Raw genomic sequence first — 20,880 nt, 5'->3', positions numbered from 1 at the left:
ATTACATTAGCAGCGTCTCAGTGGCTCCAAGCTGGGTAATTTGTCTTTTAAGCGAAAGCATTGTTTATCACTATTCAGTTATCTTAATTCTGAGCCCCTTGCTAAGTTCCCAGGAACCAGTAGATCCTATATTAAAATATCCCCTAGAATACATGCCTACTCATTCCTCGTTTATCAGGTTGACATTTTAATGTAGCTGCCACGTATCTCCTAAGTATTTACCTGCTGTTTGTAATAATGAACGCAAATTACTCGTGTAAAATGATCAGGTCGTCATTATTTCTTGTATTCTTGACGTTTCTTCTCCAATGAGTTACATGGCTTTCTCGGTACAGTGCAACTGTGTTTTAACTTTCCAGGTTTTCAGTGCTAATTTACATTTTAACTGTATTAATGAGATTAAGCAAATTTGAACATTTTTATTTCAGATCAGAGTTATTCATGAAAATATTAAAAATGGTGAGCAATTTATCCCTTCATAGTTTTACTTAAATGCTACAGACTTGCTCTCAAAATAGGTACTTACCAATAAAATACTCTCCGAAATTAGATACTCCATACCAAAGTTACTGATAAGGTTTCATTTATCTCTAAAGTAACTTGTTATTGGTTGTTTCCACAAAAGGACAAAATCAAACAACATGTATCTTTACGTTTTTTACTTAAACGTAGACAAAACTGGGAAATGTATGCAAAGTTTAAGATGTTCTGTGTTCCTATTTGGAGTAATTACCAGTTTCTGTTCCTTTTTTTTCAGGACATATTTTGATAACATAGTCGCAATAGACTCTCTACTTGAACACATAATGGTAGGTTTGGTTTTTGTTCGAAAATGATTCATGTCCTAATATATGGGGGAACATTTTAATGCATTATTAGAGGCATAAGGTGTCTTAAAATCATGATGGAAAGACGGCACTTAGTGATCTACAGGTGTTGGTTTGATTTCTTTGTGACTTTTGTTCATTGTGAGGGGGTTTGAGTAACTTTTGGGAAAATGTCTGAGCTTTTCATTATTTAGTGGCGAGCTAAACTTTGAAAAACATCGGTGCCTTCTTATATTCTCCAAAAGACCTTGTGCATATCGACCGTACTGGGGATTCCCACCACTTGAGGCTCGTTCTGTTTAGTTTTAGTCTTACGTGTTCCTCTCTTCTGGAAGACTAGTGGGCACTTGGAGCTGAAAGCCACAGGAAGTAGACTTCTATGAAGTGAAAATATTAAGAATATAGAAATATAAATACATGGATTAACATAGCTTGACTAGGGAAAATACTTGTTGACTGGTTCTTGTATTATTTATCTTTTTTAAGACAGTTTTTGTTGAGATATAATTCACATACCACACTATTCATCCGTTTCAAGAGGTCAGTTCAGTGGTTTTTAGCATATTCAAAGATACGTGAAGCCATCACCAGTCGATTTAGAACATTTTCATTACTTAAAAAGACACTCCGTGTCATTTTAGCCATCATCTACTGAGGCCCCCATTCTCCTTCCTGCCCACCCCCGCCCCATCCTAAGCAACCGCTAACCTAATTCTTTTTCTGTGGATTTACCTGTTCTAGACATCTCCCATAAAAGAGATCATGTAATATGTGGTTTTGTGCCTGGCTTTTTTTCCCTTACCGTACTGTGTTCAAGTCCTCCCGTGTTGTAGCAAATATCAGCACTTCACTCATTTCTGTGGCTGAATAATACTCTGTTATGTGGATAGATGTGCACGTTCTTTGCCCATGTCAGCTGATAAACGTTTGGATTGTTGCCACATTTTGCCTGATGGGAAAAGTACTGCTTTGAACATCTGTATAGCTTTCTTCGCTTGAATACGTGTTTTCAGTTGTTCCGTACTTAGGGAGTGGCACTGCCGGGTCGCACGGGGATTGTGTGTTTCACTTCCGGAGGAGCTGCTAGGCTGTTTTCCGTGCAGTTGCACCAGGTTCTGTTCCCGTCAGCAGTGCACCCGGGTTCCAGCTTCTCCCTGTTCTCACCGACACTGGCTATTCCTTGACTTTTGACCTAACGCTCATATTCCCCAACGGTAGAAAAAAGGAAAGCCATTGAGCAGAATATAGACGCAAACATCCAAAATCAGTGATAAACAGCAAACCCAGGAGGAAAGGTGACATCAGCTAAGGAGCATTCACCCCAGGAATGCAAGAGCAGTTCGACGTTAAGTAATAAAATAACGTAGTTCCCGATTCTAATTGAGTAAAGGGAGAAAAATTACATTATTTTAAGAATGGATTACAAAAACTTTATAATACTCAACACCCAGTAGATGCAAACTCCTAGCAAATTAGGAATACGAGGAAAAGTCCTTAAGTAGTTACGTAGTATCTGCTGGGGTCCTACAAACCAACATACCTAACGATGAGATATGGGAGCTTACACCCTGAGGAAATTTGTTACTCTCCCTGCTTTCCATCCAACAGTGTGCCTTGTTTTCACTGGATCTTAATCCACTCTTGTTATCAAGAAGTTGCTTTCCACTTACGAGTAAAGCTGCGTGTGTGTGCGCGTGTGTGTGCCGTGCATACATGCGGGCATGAATGAGAGAGGCAGGTGGCTTTTAGAATGACCCTCTGATGTTTGGAGTTCATAAATGTTTCCCAAAACAGGTCTAGGATTTCTGATTTCAGCACATAAGAGTACCAGTTCAAACTGAAAGCCTCTATTTGGGGGAGAATGAAAATGTGAACGTTATGTTCAGAATCACTGATCTTAAAACAGAAGAAAGCCTTTCTCACAACCTGTGATTGTTTTTCAGTTGATTTTTTTTTGATTTTCCGACATATTCAATAGCACACTGAACAGTAAATTTGCCTTATCAAGTAATATGCGCTCTCTTCTTTCTATTACCTAATTGCGGGTTTTTTTTTTAATGTTTATATATTTTGAGAGACACCTGTGCACAAAGTGAGGAAGGGGAGAGAGAGAAACCCAAGCAGACTCTGTGCTGTCAGGCCTGGGCTCTATCTCGTGAACCGTGTGATCGTGACCTGAAGTGAAATCAAGAGTTGGACGCTCAACCAAATGAGTCACCCACTACCGCAAATTGTATTTTTTTTTAAATGAGGCATAATTCGGACACCTGGGGCGGCTCAGTCAGTTGAGCTTCTGACTCTTGATTTCAAGAGTTTTAGGTAATACGTCATAGAGGTTTTGGTTTGCATTTTCGTGACGATTCATGATGTTAATTAAGCATCTTTTTCACATACCTGTTGACCATCCGATGTCTTTTTTGGAAAAATATCTGTTCAAATCCTCTGCCCATTTATTAATTGGATTGTTGTGTTTTGCTGTTTTGTTGTATGCATTTTTATATATTTTGGATATTCATCCCTTACTGGATATATGATTTGTAAATATTTTCTCCCATTCAATAGACCTCCTCTTCATTTTGTTGATGGTTTCCTTTGCCTGTGCAAAAAGATTTCTTGTTTGTGTATTACCACTTTTCCTTTGTTGCCGTTGCTTTTGGAATCAGATCCAAAAACAAAAGAAACAAAAAACAAACCAGAAAAAAAAAAAAAAAACAACATTGCCAAGACCAGGGTCAAAGGACTTACTGCCTATATTTTTGTTCTTGTAATTTTATGGTTTCAGGTCTCCCATTCAAGTCTCTAATCCATTGTGAGTTAGTTTTTTCATGTGTTACAAAATACTAGACCAGTTTCATTCCTTTGCATCCTGGCTGTCTAGTTTTCCCGGCACCCTTTATGGAAGAGACGACCTTTCCCCATTTATATTCTTGCCGCCTTTGTCACAAATTGACCATCTGTGTGGACTCTCTATTTGTGTTTTATGCCAGAACCATACTGCTTTGATTATACAGCTTTGTCATATCGTTTGAAATCAGGGACCGTGATACTTCTTGGTTCTTTCTCAAGATGCTTTGGCTATTTGAAGTATCGTGTGTGGAATTTTAAGATTCTTTGTTCTAGTTTCTGTGAAAAATTCCATTGGGATTTTGATAGGGATTACATTGAATCTGTAGATGTTTTGGATAACACAGTCATCTTAACAATATTAGTTCCTCCCAATCCATGAGCATGGAGTATCTTTCCAATTATTTGTGTCTTCAACTTTTTTCATCAGTGTCTTACAATTTCCAGCATACAGGTCTCTCCTTTCCTTGATGAAATTTGTTCCTCGGTATTTTATTCTTTTGATGCAGTTGTAAATGGGATTGTTTTCTTAATTTCTGTTTCTAATAATTTGTTAGTGTATAGAAATGCAGCAGATTCTGTATGTTCATTTATACCCTGCAGTTTTACTGAAGTTGTTCATTAGTTCTAAAAGGTTTTGTGTGTGCGTGTGCGTGTAGTGCGTGTGTGCCCGCGGAGTGTTTAGGGTTTTCTCTCTGTAAAATCATGTCAGTTTTACTTCTTTTATCGAATGTGGATGCCTTTTCTTTCTCTTACGTCACTAGTCTGGCTAGAAGTGCTAATACTTTGTTGAACAAAACGGCGAGAGTGGCATCCTTGTCTTATTCCTGATCTCAGAGGAAAAGCTCTCAGCTTTTCATCATTGAGTGTGTTGTCCGTTCTCACTGTGTTGGTCTCTTCCCCTGTTGGGCGAGCGTCTTATGACCGTTCTTGAGTTCTATCAAGTTACCGATCTCCATTTCATTAGTTTCTTTTTCTGATGCTTTATCTTGTTCCTTTGTTGGAACATATTCTCTATTTTCTCATTTTGCTCAACTCTCTGTGTTTGTTTTCTTTTTAAAAATGTTTATTTTTGACAGAGAGAGAGAGAGAGAGAGAGAGACAGAGCGTGAGCGTGGGAGGGGCAGAGAGAGAGGGAGACACAGAATCCGAAGCGGGCTCCAGGCTCCCAGCTGTCAGCACGGAGCCCGATGCGGGGCTCAGACTCACAGGCCGTGAGACCATGAGCTGAGCCGAAGTCGGACGCTCAACCCACAGAGCCCCCCACCCCAGGCGCCCGTCTCTGTGTTGTTTCTCTGTACGAGGTGAGACAGCTGTTCTCCCCCCGGCCTTGCAGGGGCACCTTGTGCAGGCCTCATCGTTCAGCTTCCCCTGGTGCCTGATGGTCCTTTCACACCTTTGCGGTCGTCTCAGCAGCCGATGTATTCTTGGTAGGCCCCCTCGTGAAGGGTGTGCTAAGACCTAACAGTGCTACACGCGGAAGGGTGTGTCAGCGCCTCGTTCCTGGCTGACGAGAAGGAGAATGTCAGGCAGCAGCTTTTAGAGGATGCAGATGTACGTACGACCGTACGTGGGCCTCAGCTGTGGAGCTGGCCTCCAGGGCGGCTGAACTGGGGGACATTTGTAAAACTTGGGGCTCCAGACGAGCGTACGAGCTCTTTTCTGAGAGGTACTGGCGAGCTGTGACAGGGCCGAGGAGAGCACGAAGATGGCGTCCTCGACCAACCGCCCCTGATGCTCCTCTGGGGTCTCCAGGTGGGCAAGCCTGCGACGGCTCCTCAGGTCCAAGCTCCGTGACAAGTCCACAGGCCTTTTTCACAGGAAGGAGGGGTGTGTTTCAGTCTGTTGTCGGTGTCGTGCCCTGGGGGATGGGGCGTGGGGTAGCCTGGATTGTCGCGGTCCTGTAGGCCCCGGTGATGCAAACCCCCCACCCCTGCCCTGGCCACCAGAGCCAGGTGATCAAGGAGGACCCCCTGTGTGGACTGCTTACGCCCACCAGCGGTAGTGAGGCTGACGGGCAGCGCTGGGCTGGGGTGCACCCACCGGCTTTCATGGCCTCTGGGGTGCACCCATCAGCGCCGTTAAGGTACAGGGGGAGTGCAGAAAAGGCACCAGCGCTTTTGTGTCCCCCAGGGCTCCTGCCATCTGGCAGGCACTTTAAAATTAGCAAATGAATCTCCTTCAGGTACATTCTAGGAGCTTCTCCAACTGCTGCTTGTGCGCTGGTCCCTGAGGCGAGTGAGTCTGTGTGTGAGCCCCTTAAGGCAAGTGTCCCAGGTTCCCATAGCGCTGTGGTCCACCGGGTGTGGCCCCGTTGGTTGTCAAAGCCAGACATTGTGGGGGCTTAGGATATGGGTATAGACGTACACATACACACACGTGCGTGTGGATCCAGTCTTCGGTTTCCGTTGACCAAAGTTTTTATCGTGAAGGATGGCTGAATTGCTTCACGTGCCTTTTGGCGACATGAAGATAATTGCATCATCTCTTCCTTGTTTTATTGCTATTATGAAATATTAGAGTTATGATACTGAACAGTTCTGAATAGTTTTTAAATTTATAATACATTAATTCCTAAGTCTGATTTACTAAATTTTTATTTATGAGTTTTCTCTGGGTTCAAGGTAAATTGGTCTGTGATTTGCTTTTTTTTTTTTAATTTTTTTTTTTTCAACGTTTATTTATTTTTTGGGACAGAGAGAGACAGAGCATGAACGGGGGAGGGCAGAGAGAGAGGGAGACACAGAATTGGAAACAGGCTCCAGGCTCCGAGCCATCAGCCAGAGCCTGACGCGGGGCTCGAACTCACGGACCGCGAGATCGTGACCTGGCTGAAGTCAGACGCTTAACCCGACTGCGCCACCCAGGCGCCCCTTTTTTCTTTTTTTTTTTTTTTTAATTTTTTTTTTTTTTTTTTTTTTTTGTGATTTGCTTTTTTATAGTATCTTTGTTAATTTTCAGTATCCTTGGCATAGCAGGGCTTCAAAAATAACTGAAAAACTTGTGTTCTTTCTGAACATAGGGTGGAAATTTATTTGTTGAAGATTCTTAAGTGATTCATATTTGAAATCATTTGGGCCTGATGCCTTTTTTGGGGATAATGCTTTGACAATTTTTCAATTGTCTGTATTATTCTGTTTCTTCTTCTTTTTTTTTTTAATGTTATTTACTTTGAGAGAAATAAATAGAGGGGCAGAGAGAAAGAATCCCAAGCAGGCTCCACACTGTCCCCTCAGAGCCCGACACAGGCCTCAGTCTCACGCACTGTGAGATCATGACCTGAGCCGAAACCAAGAGTCAGATTCTTAACTGACTGAGCCACCCAGGAGCCCTATTATCTATTTCTGCTCAGATTTTTTCAATTACTTGGCAACTCACTTTTCTAGAAAATTGGCCGTTCTGTTTAGATTTTTATAGTTATTAACATAAGTACGTGCCAAAGTATTAAGCATTTAACGTGACCTAGTCAGTAGGGATGCAAATTTTGCTTTTCATAACGTAATCACTAATAGTTCAGGACCATTGTTATTATTTAAAAGTTCAAGATACCATGAGTTTGCAGAATAAATGGGCGATTCTTCCGTTTGCCAAAACACAGTCCCATTACTGTCTCCCTAACTTGATGTCGTTCATCCTTCCTCCAATATTTATTGACACTTCTTGGGTTACGGAGGGCTTATGTGTTTTAACCTAAGGGTTGGCAAACCTTTCTGGTAAAGTTTTATGCTCCATGGGCCAAACACTATTGCAGACACTGAGCTCTGCTATTGTAGCAGCCTTAAACATTGCGTAAAGGAATGAACATAATCCTTTCCCAATAAAATTTTATCTATAAAAACAGGCAACGGCCTGGCTTTGGCTGATGGACTTAGTTAGCTGACCTCTACTCTAGGCCTTGTGCTGGGCATTTGCAATACTGTGGGAAAAAGAAGCAGCTTCTGCTGTCCCAGAACTCACAGGCTACTGGAAAGAGACAAACTGTCAAGTTCTCATAATCTTAATATGCAGTAAAATCAGTCCCTGGCACAGCCTGAACTCAGTGAATGAGTACAATCTATAAAGACAAGTATATGATATGAGATGAACCAGTGTATCTAACCCATGCTGACTTCTTTTCATTAAATCAATAAATTAGTTTCACATGAGATTATATATTTTCCGGTGGCCACAAGGTGGCCCATGTCCCTCTTGCACAGACTTTTGTGATGTCTGTTTTTCTCCAAGAATCAGCTCTTTTTCTCCAAGGAATAAATCTCATGTCTCAAATCTGGGGTCTGAGGTTGCCGGAATTCTCCAACCGTAGTCCCGACCCGGCAGCATTAAAGAAGTAACTGCGGAAAGAGACTGATGAACAAGTGAATGACAAAGTGAACAGAGTGTTCCAGTTAGAAATGGAAAAGGGTGTTTTTATTACAAGAACCAGGCCATGAAAATAGCTAGCGCGAGTTCAAACACGCGGTCTGCCATTGACTAGCCATGGGATAGTGGATGAGGAGTTACCTCCTGCCTCGGTTGTCCTCACACGTAAAGTGGAGATGAAAATGCTCCCTGACTTAATGTTATTACCGTGAGGATTAAGTGAATCAAGGCACCCGGAGTGTGTAAATGTGTGGGCACCCGGGAAACGCTTAGTAATAATTACACAGGATCGTTAACGTGCAGCAAGTAGGGGCAACAAATGTGAATACGAACTTCACAAGAGATTACGTTTCGTATTTTGTTCATGACCGACGTGTCGCAAATACCAGCCCGGCAGAATGGCTCACCCGGGGGGCACAAGGGTAAGCCCAGAGGTTCTGGAAGAGGGACCCGGCGTGAGGGAAGGGCTCTGAGGGGGCGGGGCCGGTAACTGCGTTCCAGCCCCTTCGAGACCCGTGCGGTGTCGGCAACAGCACGACGTGCATACCCCGCGGCTGTTTGTTTGTCCATATCGGTGCCGGCTGGTGTCAGCACGTTAACAGAGTGTTTATATGCTCACATTTGTTTAGTTACCGCGCTCATTTGCTGCCCAGGTGGAGTATAGGTCAGCTGACATTTAGATTTATGTCTGATAACGTTTGCCTTTTAAACTCTGAATTTCTCGTCGGCTCACTCTCGCTTTATCGTTTGTCTTTAGATATATGCAAAAAATCTGGTGAATGCCGACCGTTGTGCACTTTTCCAGGTAGACCATAAGAACAAGGAGTTATATTCAGACCTTTTTGATATCGGAGAGGAAAAGGAAGGAAAACCTGTCTTCAAGAAGACCAAAGAAATCAGGTACAGCTAGAAGTAGAATGTCCCTATACTGCGAGTGCGGCTGTGCAGGTGTTCCGTTACCCACCTTTCTGTGCCTGTTCACAGGTATGCTGACAGTACTTGTCATACTGTGATATCATTCCCACCAGGACCCGCCTCCTGAAGGTAGTACTTCTGGGAATGACATTGCAGTGCCAGCGAAACCGCGCCTAGGAAGCTTTAGCGTCACTCCTGGAAATGCCGTCTTCCGGAGGCGGTCCTTTTGGAAATCATGTTGGAAAAACTTACTAGTGCTCCCAGGTAGGTAAAGGAACATCCCACCTGGAGTCTGCAGGTCCTCTGTGTAGGAGCGGCGGGGTATCGCCCCCGCCCCTTCCCAGCCGACGGCGGTCTCAGCGTCCAGACCGTAGCGGAAATGGACCTGATAGACTGAATGACTTAAGCACACGAGTCCGTAACCGAACAGCTGGTGTGGTCAGTCAGATAGCACACGCCCGCTGCATCTGGAAACTACAGCCTTCTTTGTTCCTTAAGTGGCAGCTGCCGTCGCTTAAATGGACGGAATGGGGTCTGACTGTAAGGCGTGCCTGCCACAGTCAGGTCGCACAATCTGAACCGCTGCGGGGAGCACCGTCACTGACGCCCAGAGATCGTCCTTGCGTTCCTTTGCTTATACGTCTCGTGCAACTGTTTTTCCACGCAAGAGCGTAAGGCGCTCTGGTGGTTGCAAACGCCGTAGGAAAACACAATTCCTCACGAACTAAGTTCCGCTCTTCTTTGGTCTGTCGTGTAAGAGAGCGGATCAGGTGCCAGAAACGTGCGTGTGGCCCCGAGCCAGGCCTCGCCACTACCCCTGCCCCTGAGCGCTTCCCCTTCTGTGCCGGGCCCTGCATTCCACACTCACGCATTCACAGTCCGAAGTCGTGGCACTGTTTAGATTTGTTATTTTTACTTGTTTTATTTCTGGTGTATTTGCTTTTTAGCCCCTCAGTAAGTCAGTCTGCACGTAGTCATTTAGGTAAAGGGAGTTCTCTTGCCGAAGGCTCAGTGTCCCTTAACGGTGGTGGTATCGATCTCCTTTTGGAGATGGTCACTCGAAGTTTGCGTGGACGGGCCTGGGAGAGACAGTGAGGGGAATGTGCCGGCCGCGCTCGCTCCAGTGGCCAGCTGATGCCAGCCGTATATGTGAACGCCTGCCTTGCCAGGGCCTCCGCTGACAGAGGCAGCCAAGCAGGAAAATCAGGCATAAATCATGAAATGGTTCTAACACTCTTTTCCTACAGCCGTCTAATTTGTTCTGTTCGTCTTGTTCGAAGCGCAAGAAAACCAGGACGAAACAAGCTTGCTTTCTATGCAATGTTAGGTTCATTTTTTGCTCTTTTAAGAAAGTTCATTCTCTTTTGTGTCGACTTTCCTTTTATTTTTTCCCCTAGGGAACAGCCTTAAAGTTGAGCTTTATTTCAGGAACAGTGATTTCCTATAATGTCGAAAATGTAATATTACGAAAATTATTTTCCAGCTTTTGAAACCTGTAGATATCGTAGACTGTAGACATCTTTCTTAACTAATTCTGAAGCGAGCACATGAGTTATGATGATATCACAACGAGAAAACTATAAAATGAGAATATATTTGTAAAAGAAAACGCTGATGTATCAAAACATAATTAAGGGTAATCAAAGAAAGCGTGCATTTTGACTGTTTTTAAATCTGGCAAATTAGAGAATTAAAGATACTAGACGTTGTAAGTTGTGTTATTTTTAGGCAGCGCTTGTGTTATAAATGCCTTCAAGTCCTAGTCCTGCATAGTGTCTCAAGTCAGGTGTAAACTCTCGTTTAACCTATGAGTTTGGCTATATGTGTGGTGCGGTGGGACGTGTACTGGTGTGGACCTGGTTTCTGTTGTGCCACCAGTATTTTAGGAGTACTGACAAATTACTGAACCTTATGGGCTTCCGTTCACACCACAGTGAGAATTCGTTAAGAAAATTTATGTTCAGGAGTGCCTGGCTGGCTCAGTCGGTGGAGCGTGAGGCTCTTGATCTCAGGGTCATGAGTTGAAGCCCCGTACTGGGCATAGAGCCTACTTACAATTAACAAATAAAGAAAGAAAGGAAAATAGGTATAAATAGTCAAGGAAAACTTATATTGCGTCTTGTAAATTACAAGGTGCTTTGCAACTATGAAAGATTATTATTGGTCACGAGAGGAGACTGCTAGTTCATTGTTCAATTTCAACTTGTGACCCAGTGTAGTTTAATGTATTGTGGGTTATATCCTACAACAAGCTCTCCCGTGATGACCGTGCAGTGGTTTTCTACTTTACCTTTCCGTACCATGTCCTAATAAGGTGACTTTGAATACGTAAACGTAAAATTAGTGCGAGTATTTAAATTAAAACCATGCTTTTTCGCTTACTCTTTAGTGGGTGGTGAGATGTTCCATGTTCCGAATTATTTGACATCATCTATATTTTAATTAGCATGTCCCTCTGGTCTTATATCTGCAGATTTTCAATTGAGAAAGGGATTGCTGGTCAGGTAGCAAGAACAGGGGAAGTCCTGAACATTCCAGATGCCTATGCAGACCCACGCTTCAACAGGTAAGAAATAGCTTACGGCCCATCCTTCTCTCTGTCACGTCCCACTTGGCTGGAGCCTCTGTAATGACGCGCCCCCAGTTCCCCACCTGCCATCGCCGTGAGGTCCTTCCTCCTGGGCGCTCTGTGACACTTTCTTTGAACCAACTCTCTTATCAGTCCTCAAGTGTTTTCAGATATTTATAAAATGATGGACTCCAAACCACTAATGCTATCCAGCTACAGGAGATTAAGATGCGATAAACACATTTATACAGGAGCAGTTTAAACTTCTAAGGCTGCTTTCGTTTTTATTATTATTATTATCATTTTATTATTGATATTATAGTGTTCTCATTTTTTCCTGGGCATATTCTCCATCAAACCGTACCTTACAAGGCAGTAACCTCTCCTGATGAAATTTCCTACCTTGGAATCCCTGTCCCATCATTAATTAACTCTGGAGTGACCTGGAGTGTGTTACTTTATCTCTTGGAGTCTCAGTTTTCTCATCTTTAAAATGGTACAGTGATGCCTATTTTGTAGGGTGTGTGTGTGTGTGTGTGTGTGTGTGTGTGCATGCACATGTGTCTAAAATTAGAGAAAATACTCATAAGAGATCGGGCAACTTTGCAACAGACAGAAAGCAGGGGCTCCATGGGTTGCCGCTTTTATCGGATATTATTCAAGTTGGATATCAGATGGCTTATAAAGGTTTTTTATTTTGTTTTGAGTTTCTTTGGAGAATTAGAAACCAAATTATATAATCTGATTTTAACAAATCTTAAAAATTGAAAGTCTCAAGATTGATGCTGTGACTGGTAGGGAGTAATAGTTCAAACATTTTGATGTTAGTGTTCTATTCAAACATTTGGTTTACTTTAAGAGGCAATTAAATAAACAGTAAGCATTTTTTTCAGAAACTTGATTAATGACGAACATGTGCAACTTGTATATAAACACAACTTTATCTTAGTAATGTTTTATCCATAAATTACGAGCATGTAGAAAATCTCAGGTTTTTTTTCCAAAAAAAAAACCAAACTTATTATTTTAGCGCTTAAACATTGAAAATATTTATATATCCTTATTTATAAAACTGTGAGATAAAAATTTTATGGGTCAACTTTTAAGAACCATGAAAAGGCAAACAACGGACTGAGAAAATATTTGCAAAGCTTGAATCTGACAAAATACTGTCTCCAGAATATGTAAACAACTCTTCCGTTGTAATAGGATACTCTACCGTAATGAATAGAACCCCACATTTTAATAAACATTTCACAAAAGAAGATGCGTGAATGGCCATTAGACACATGAAAAGATGCCTGATGTGAGGGAGATACAATTTGACGATGAGATCTCATTACACAGCAGTGTGAACGGATAGTTTTTAAAAAGTGGCCCCGGCAAGTGCTGGCGAGGATGTGGAGAAGCCTGGGTTCTCATACCTTGCTGGTGGGAATGGATAAAGGTGCAGCCACTGTGGAGAACAGTTCTGCAGTTTCTTGTAGAGTTAAGCACATAGTGACTGCACTCAGTCGGCTGCACTCCGAGGGATCCAGAAAAACAACACGTATCCACCCAGAGATTTGTCTGCACATCTGCAAAACAGCATCTTTCACAATTGCCAAAAAACTGGCTGTCAGCAAATACTGATACCCGTGAACTGGTGAGTGGGTAAATAAGATGGGTATTCCATACCCTGGGACACTGCGCAGCCATGAGAGGTGCTGGACCATTTGTACCGTGGTACCTGCTACGATATGGATCAGTCTCAAAACATTACTCTAAGTGCAGGAAGCCAGGCACGAATGGCCGCCTCTAGCTATCTGGCTGTGTCTGTGGAACTGAGTCCTGTTTGTAAAAAATATTTTCTCGAAATCAGGAGGCCGCAAACATTTTCTATTAAGGATCAGTTAGTAGGTATTTGGGGCCATAACGTCTCTGGCACAAGTCCTCAGCTGTGTTGCAGGGTGGTGACAATCCATTCAAGAATGGTGCGGTTGTGTTCCATTAAAACTGTTAACAGGGGCGCCCGGGGGGCTCCGTCGGTGAAGCGTCTGACTCTTGATTTCGGCTCAGGTCATGATCTCACGGATCGTGAGTTCGAGCCCCACGTCAGGCTCTGTGCTGACAACTGCGGAGCCTGCTTGGGATTCTCTCTCTCCCTCTCTCTCTGCCCCTCCCCTGCTCTCTAATTCTCTCTCGTTCTCTGTCTCTCTCTTTCTCATATGAATAAATAAATATACATTAAAGAAACAAAAATGTTAACAAAATAGCAGAGGGCTGTTTTGGCCCATAGTCTGCAGTGTGCTGACCCCTGCTCTAAATTCGTAAGGTGATAACTCCCATTTAAGTTTGTTTACTAGCAAGTTACATCTCTCATAACATACAGCCAAGTCCAAAAGAAGGCTATTTTACCGAATTTATTATATTTTTTCCTCTGCATCCGGTTTGTCTGTGTTGACCTGACCATGCTAGATTCTCAACACCGGATGATAAACTGAAAGCCCCCTAGAGACTGTCCTGAAAAACTCTTGAAAATAAAAGAACAAATTGGTTAGGACGCGTTTGAAAAGATTTTAGCTCAGTACTTCCAAATGTCACACTGTCCTTGAATTTAGAAGCTAAGTGGCCCCATTACAGTTCCTTTGTAATGGAAGCATGTAAATCGCAAAACTCACTTGAGACTTATGACGGAATGTATAGTTCACTTTCTTCTGTGTGTGTGTGTGTGTGTGTGTGTGTGTGTGTGTGTGTGTGTTTTGCTCTCGAATGCTACCACAGGGAAGTGGACTTGTACACGGGCTACACCACGCGGAACATACTGTGCATGCCCATCGTGAGTCGGGGGAGTGTCATAGGCGTGGTGCAGATGGTCAACAAACTGAGCGGTAGTGCCTTCTCGAAAACGGACGAGAACAACTTCAAGATGTTTGCTGTCTTCTGTGCGTTAGCCCTACACTGTGCCAATGTAAGTGACGCTGTTTTAAATGTCTTTTTACTACTCCGTATCCACTTTGAACCCTTTTAGGTAAAGCAGTGGAAAGGTTTTACCCCCCCGCCCCAGCATTTCCTTCATAACCCAGAAAAGTGATTCCTGGTTGTACATATTTCACGAGAGGTCATAAATGCTTTGGAGGAAAAAAAAAAAAAAAAAACTCTTCTAATAATTTGCATTTGTTTCAAGATGAATCTGTTAAAAACAAAAATGAGGTTATGTAAAGGTGCAATGTTCAAATATAAGGTTTACCTGTCACGGTATCTACTGAAATGAGTAAGGAAATGTTATCTAAACCCTTACTGTCTGTCATATGTCCTGCATTGGAGAGTCTTGTACAAAAGATGGCAGTGACTCCTGTGTTGACACCCCCCCTGGGACAGTCCCACTCGTGAGACCGCGTGGGGCGCGTCTCAGCACGGTGGTCAGATTAGGGGTCAGTGCACTCGACCCCCCCACAACACATGTGCCCTGGTCGCTGAATGATCTATTAAGTGAGTTTCCGTTTGTTTTTTAGGCCTCGCTTTAAAATAGTTGAGATAAACATTTGGTATTAGGTAAACTCTGATAATCCTTTAATGATATTACTGGCATTTAAAAGTCCGGGAAAATTGTAACCTTTTACAAAGCTAAACCAATGTAAATGGGAGTCACCACCATACTAATGCGGAAAAGTGTACTTTTCGGAGATAGAACCTCGAGTTCCATAGGGACAGCCACATAGCTGATGGAAACAGCTGAGAGATGATTAGGAACAAAAGTGGCAAAAAGCAGTACTCTGGTGACTAGGGACAACCGTATGCAACTCAGTGCTGTTTAGTAAGAACACCCCTCCTCTGCGTCACCCTGTGCCCTCTCACGGGGACCTCTCCTGCCACCCAGTTCATCAGAAATACACTAGTAGAGCCGGCAAATACTTTTTGCTTTAAACATTTTCTGTACCTGTATTTCTCATAAATCTATATATATATATTTATATATAGACAGGCTTACATTTGTTTTCTTTAGTTTAAAAGTTGCAGAGAGGGGACCTCTGGGGGGCTTAGTTGGTTACATGCCCGAGTCTTGATTTCAGTTCAAGTCATGATCTCACAGTTTGTGAGTTCAAGGCCTGCGCCAGGCTCTACACTGACAGCACAGAGTCTGCTTGGGATTCTCTGTCTCTCTCTCTGCCCTCCCCCCAAAATAAATAAGTAAACTTTTAAAAAAGTTGCAGAGAATATAATTTCTAGTATATCCTGAATATTGGTTTTTATCGGTTTTTTAAATTTTCTTTAGTGTTTTTATTTATTTTCGAGACAGAGAGAGAGCATGAGCAGGGGAGGGACAGAGAGAGCCAGAGACACAGAATCTGAAGCAGGCTCCGGGCTCCCAGCTATCAGCACAGAGCCCGACACGGGGCTCGAACTCACAAAACTGTGAGATCATGACCTGAGCTGAAGTTGGATGCTTAACCAACTGAACCACCCAGGCACCCCTTTATGGGTTTTTTTTTTAAATGTTTCCGGTGGAATCTACTGTAGCAACTTGAGAACATTATAGTCCATTTAAATATATAACAATAAGGTCATATGATCGTAAACTCTAGCATCATTCTTTTCTCTCTCTGAATATGTATTTCTGTACCCCACAGAAGTTTGATCTAATGTAACATGTTTTATGCTTTAAAGTGTTTTATTTATTAAGATAAGCTAAAACATGTATAATAAGTGTTAAAAACTAATTTTGGCTTGCGATAGTATATGTCATTATGTGATCAAAGTAACCATGTTACGAAATTTTGATAAATGATTATCAAAAGTAAAAAATATCAATTATTGGAAACTATTCTATCCTAATAAGATGTCTGTGGCTTAAAAAATGGTTAATATACCTATAAATACATTTTACCTATTTTAGACTGAAACTAAGCTTAGTGTAAGTTTTTTATACTTTTTATTTTAAAATAACTTCAGACAGAAGGCAACGTTACAAAAATAATACAAAGGTTCCCTCATACCATTACCTGTGCTCCCCAGTGTTGGTATGTTGCCATTTTTACCTTGATTTTCTTCTTTCCTTCCTTCCTTCCTTCCTTTCTTTCGTTCTTTCTTTCTTTCTTTCTTTCTTTCTTTCTTTCTTTCTTTCTTTCTTCTCTCTCCATCCCATTCATAGATGTTGTGTTTCTCTGATCTGAGAGCGTGTTTTAGACAAAATGTCCCCTAACGCCCAAGTACTTTTGTTTGTATTTTCTAAAGACAAGTACGTCATCTCATTTTTCCACTGCAGAATTTCAAAGTCCAGAAATTCCTGTTGGAACCGTACAAGTTTGTTAGGACTGTCATGACCCGCACTGTAGACTGGCTGGCTTAGACCACAGGAAGTGATCAGCCACAGTCTGGCAACTCCAGGTCCCAGTGTGTCGGTGACTTCGGTTTCTTCTGAGGCCCCTCTCCTTGGTCTCTAGGTGGCCCTCTTCTCCCTGTGTCTACGTACGGTCCTCCTCCTGTGCATGTCTGGGTTCTGTTCCCCTTTGCTCCGAAGGACACGTGTCCTACCGAATTCAGGCCCAGCCTTTTGACCTCATTTTACCCTAATCGCCTCGTAAAGGCCCTGTCTCCAAACAGGTCACGTTCTGAGGCACTACAGATTTAAGGTTTCAACATAGGAATTTGGGGACTGAATTCAGCCCCTAACCTATGCCAGGTATCTTACTTACAAACTTCTTCTTTTTTATGTTTATTTATTTTGAGAGAGAGAGAGTGTGTGTGTGAGCAGAGGAGGGGGAGAGAGAAAGGGGGAGAGAGAGAGAGTCCCAAGCAGGCTCCGCAGCTGTCCGCGCAGAACTCGACGTGGGGCTCGAACTCATGAACCCTGAGATCGTGACCTGATTCGAAATCAGGAGTCAGACGCTTAACCCACTGAGCCCCCCAGGCGTCCCTAAACTACAGACTTCTTTAGCGTCCTTTCATCTGGACCCATTCCTTACTCTTGGCCTTTCACGACCTGGATATTTTTTAAGCATATAGGCCGGTGATTTTGTAGAATGTTTCTTAATTTGGACTTGTCTGACGTTTCCTCACGATTATATTGAGGTTATAATTTTGGCAGGACTCTCACAGGCTGATGTGTTCCCAGCAGACCCCTGAGCAGGGACACATCCTTTGGTGACGTTCGATTCCTCGTTTGGTTAAGGTGCTGTCGGACAGGTTTCTCCTCTGAAACGTTTTCCCTTTTTCTCACCATTTGAGAAGAGAGATTTTACCTAAGCCTCTGGAGTCGCTTCCTCTTTCTCTCTTTCCCTGAGATACGTATTGACACCTCTGCTCTTACACCACAGAATTCCTTCAAGCCATCTCATTGCCATCGTTGGAACTTTCTTCTTTGACACTGAGAAACTCGATTCCCACTATTCAACATCAGTTTTATTCCTACTTGCCCCTTTTCTTTCCAAGGAGGCCTGAAGTATTGCTTTCATTAATAAGGAAATAACGGAATGCATTTTATTTTAGCAGTTTCTCTTCATTTGAATTCCACCTGAGCTAAGATATGGAAAAAGTTATTTTAAATGGTCGATCAAAAGTTATTTTAAATGATCTATCGGCTGAAAATTTATTTCTGTCCACCTTCAATATTTTGTGAAAGCTTTAGAAACCATTATTAGATTTCATTAATGCCATATTTTATATTTCCATTTGTTTTAGGAGGTTTTTATACTAGAGCAATTTAAGGAAGGGGTTAATTTGAAATGGGAGGTGGAAAAAAGTCATTTTCAGGTGAGTGTATGTGTGGAAGTTAAGGAGGTAGAAATCAGTCCTCTTAAGGTCTATCCGGGATTCCATGTGTTCCTTGAAGAACGCATCACTGTCGGTTTAAACACTCCTGAGTTGGGGAGGGGTTAAGATGGCAGAGAAGCAGGGGGACCCTGGGCTTTCCTCGTCCCTCAAACACGGCTCTATTGAGGTCAGATTTTTAGAACACCCGGGAAGTGGATCTGCAGAGTGGCCGAGGATCTCCACAGTTGGAGGGAGACTGCGTGACAGGTGGGAGGTACGTGGAAATGATTTGGGGCAGAGAAAGACGGCGGTGCCACGGAGGGGGAGGGAACCCTTTCCGTGGAGAGACAAAAGGGAGAGAGAGAGGGAAGGATTGGGAAAGTGTGGCATAAAGTTTGCACAAGGGGAAAACCTCTTCGGCCCACAGACGGGAGAGCGAGAAGTACTGAGTGTCCCAGTTCTCTTTTGCAGACAGCGCTTGGAGCTCAAACTGTGAGGTTTTAGAAGTGCATGACTTCTAAAGCACAGCTGTGGCCTGTGCTCCTGGGGAGGAGGGAGTCGGCCCCGGAGCGTATAGGATCTCCGGGGCGCACTGGGAGAGAACAGTCCCCTTCCTGGAGTACTGTTGGAAGAGGGTTTATTGCCTCCCAAGGATAAAAGACCCTGCAGGTGCCATCCAAAGGCCTTCTGTCAGCAGGGGACAGAAATGCACCCAGAGGAAATATAACCTTTGCTGCCTTCAGCGGTGCTACACCATAGATTCCGCACGCTGTGCGGGCGTGGGACCGTTTCTCAGGGACAGAGGACGTCGCACGGCGTGGAGAGGTTCGACTCCAGAGGAAGGAGGGCACATCCGTGCGGTGCCCCGTGCTTTTAAGACTTTGAGTTTTGAATCCCAGCCCTGTGCCAAAGATAAAAGGCAGGACAGTCGTGGCGCAGGGTGAGCTGACCGCCCTCGCTATTCCGTGAGGGCTGCCTGAACAGGGCAGGGTGTGAGATCCCTGTCCGAGGACCAGAGATTGGGGTGGTGCCATCTTACCCCCAACACCAACACGGTGCGACCTCAGAGTGCAACACACAGGCCCCCGGTGGAGGCAGGACCCGTTTACACCGAGCCCCACCCCGCCGCAGGCCTGCCAGCTGCTTATGTGTGGGGGCCAGACTGACCCTGAGCCAACGCAGCAGGCCTCTCCTGAAGCCCAACACAGCCAGCACCTTCCAGGCCCCAAGTGTTCTGAAAATCAGCTCCTTCAGAGCAACACCTACAGTTGTTTTCTTCTTTCTTCTTCGTTTGTACTTTTGGAATCAGGCTCCTAGTTTCTTGTTTGTTTTGTCATGTCCTTTTCTCTTTTTTTCCATCAGGCTTTTTTATTCCTTTTTTCTTTTCTTCTTTTTTTCCTTTCTTTTTCTTTGGAATCAGCCTTCATGTTTTTTGATTCTCTGGGTTTATTTTTTGGCTCCCTTTCATTTTCTCTCTTTTTGGGGATCAGGCTTCCCCCCCCCGACACTTTTTTTCAGGGGTACTTCAACAAATAAAACACACCTCATTAAGGTTCAAACACTCCCCACTACAGGCGAGGAGCTCTGAAGTGGACTGACAAGCGGGAACGAGCAGAGGAATGCGTATAAGATACACCAGAAACACTTCCTGGAGTGCTAGGCCCTGGACAGTGTATGACGTCTTTCTCATATAGCAGTACTCTCAGGTGCAGGAAAAATAACATGCTTTTAAAACACCCAAAAGAGTGGGATGAGGTGGCCTAGTGGTTAAGGTGATGGACTGCTGAAACACCCAAAAGACAGAAACTTAGCCAAAATGACAAGACAGAGAAATTCTCCCCAAAAGAAAGGTCAAAAAGAAATCACAGCCAGGGACTCGCTCAAAACAGATGTATGCAATATATCTGAACAAGAACTTAGAACAACAGTCATAAGCCTACTAGCTGAGCTTGAAAAAAAAAAAAAAGCATAGAAGACACCAGAGAAACCCTTGGTGCAGAGGTCAAAGACCTAAGAACTAATCAGGATGAAATAAAAAATGCCATAACTGGGATGCAAAACAAACTAGACGTACTGACAATGAGGATCAAGGAAGCAGAGGAAAGAATCATTGATACAGAAGATAAAATTATGGAAAATAATAACGCTCGAAAAAAAGAAGGAAAGGATATTCTATCACAAGGGGAGACTTAGAGAACTAAGTGATTCCATGAAACAAAACAATATCTGTATTATGAGAGTCCCAGAAGAAGAGCTGGAAAACAGGGCAGAGGATCATTTGAACAAATTATAGCTGAGAACTTCCCCAACCTGGGGAAGGAAACAGGCATCCAAGTCCAACAGGCACAGAGGACTCCCTTCAAAATCAACAAAAATAGATCAACACTGTTGATCATAGTGAAACTTGCAAAATACAAAGAGAGAATTCATGGTGAAACTTACAAAATACAAATATAAAAAGAGAATTCTGAAAGTAGCTAGGGCCCAAAGGTCCTTCACCTACAAGGGTAAACACATATAGCAGACCTGTCCACTGAAACTTGGCAGGCCAGAGGGGAGTGGCAGGAAATATTCAACATGCTGAATAGGAAAAATATGCACTAAGAGTCCTTTACTCGGCAAGGCTGTCATTCA

General features: G+C 43.2%; 1 protein-coding gene across 1 annotated transcript in view; it reads left to right on the top strand.

Moving 5' to 3' along the window:
• The window catches only part of PDE10A (phosphodiesterase 10A), a 298,359-nt gene that overhangs the window by 217,030 nt on the left and 60,449 nt on the right, over window positions 1-20,880 (top strand). Inside the window, 4 exon segments of the mRNA XM_030316763.2 lie at window positions 758-809; window positions 8,788-8,930; window positions 11,419-11,511; window positions 14,278-14,464. Coding sequence (XP_030172623.2) covers window positions 758-809; window positions 8,788-8,930; window positions 11,419-11,511; window positions 14,278-14,464 — 475 coding nt within the window.

Source organism: Lynx canadensis, chromosome B2 (assembly GCF_007474595.2).
Source record: "Lynx canadensis isolate LIC74 chromosome B2, mLynCan4.pri.v2, whole genome shotgun sequence".
In the NCBI taxonomy this organism is placed as follows: Eukaryota; Metazoa; Chordata; class Mammalia; order Carnivora; family Felidae; genus Lynx; species Lynx canadensis.
Note: the sequence above shows the minus strand (reverse complement) of the source record. Positions and strands in the feature narration are given on the sequence as shown.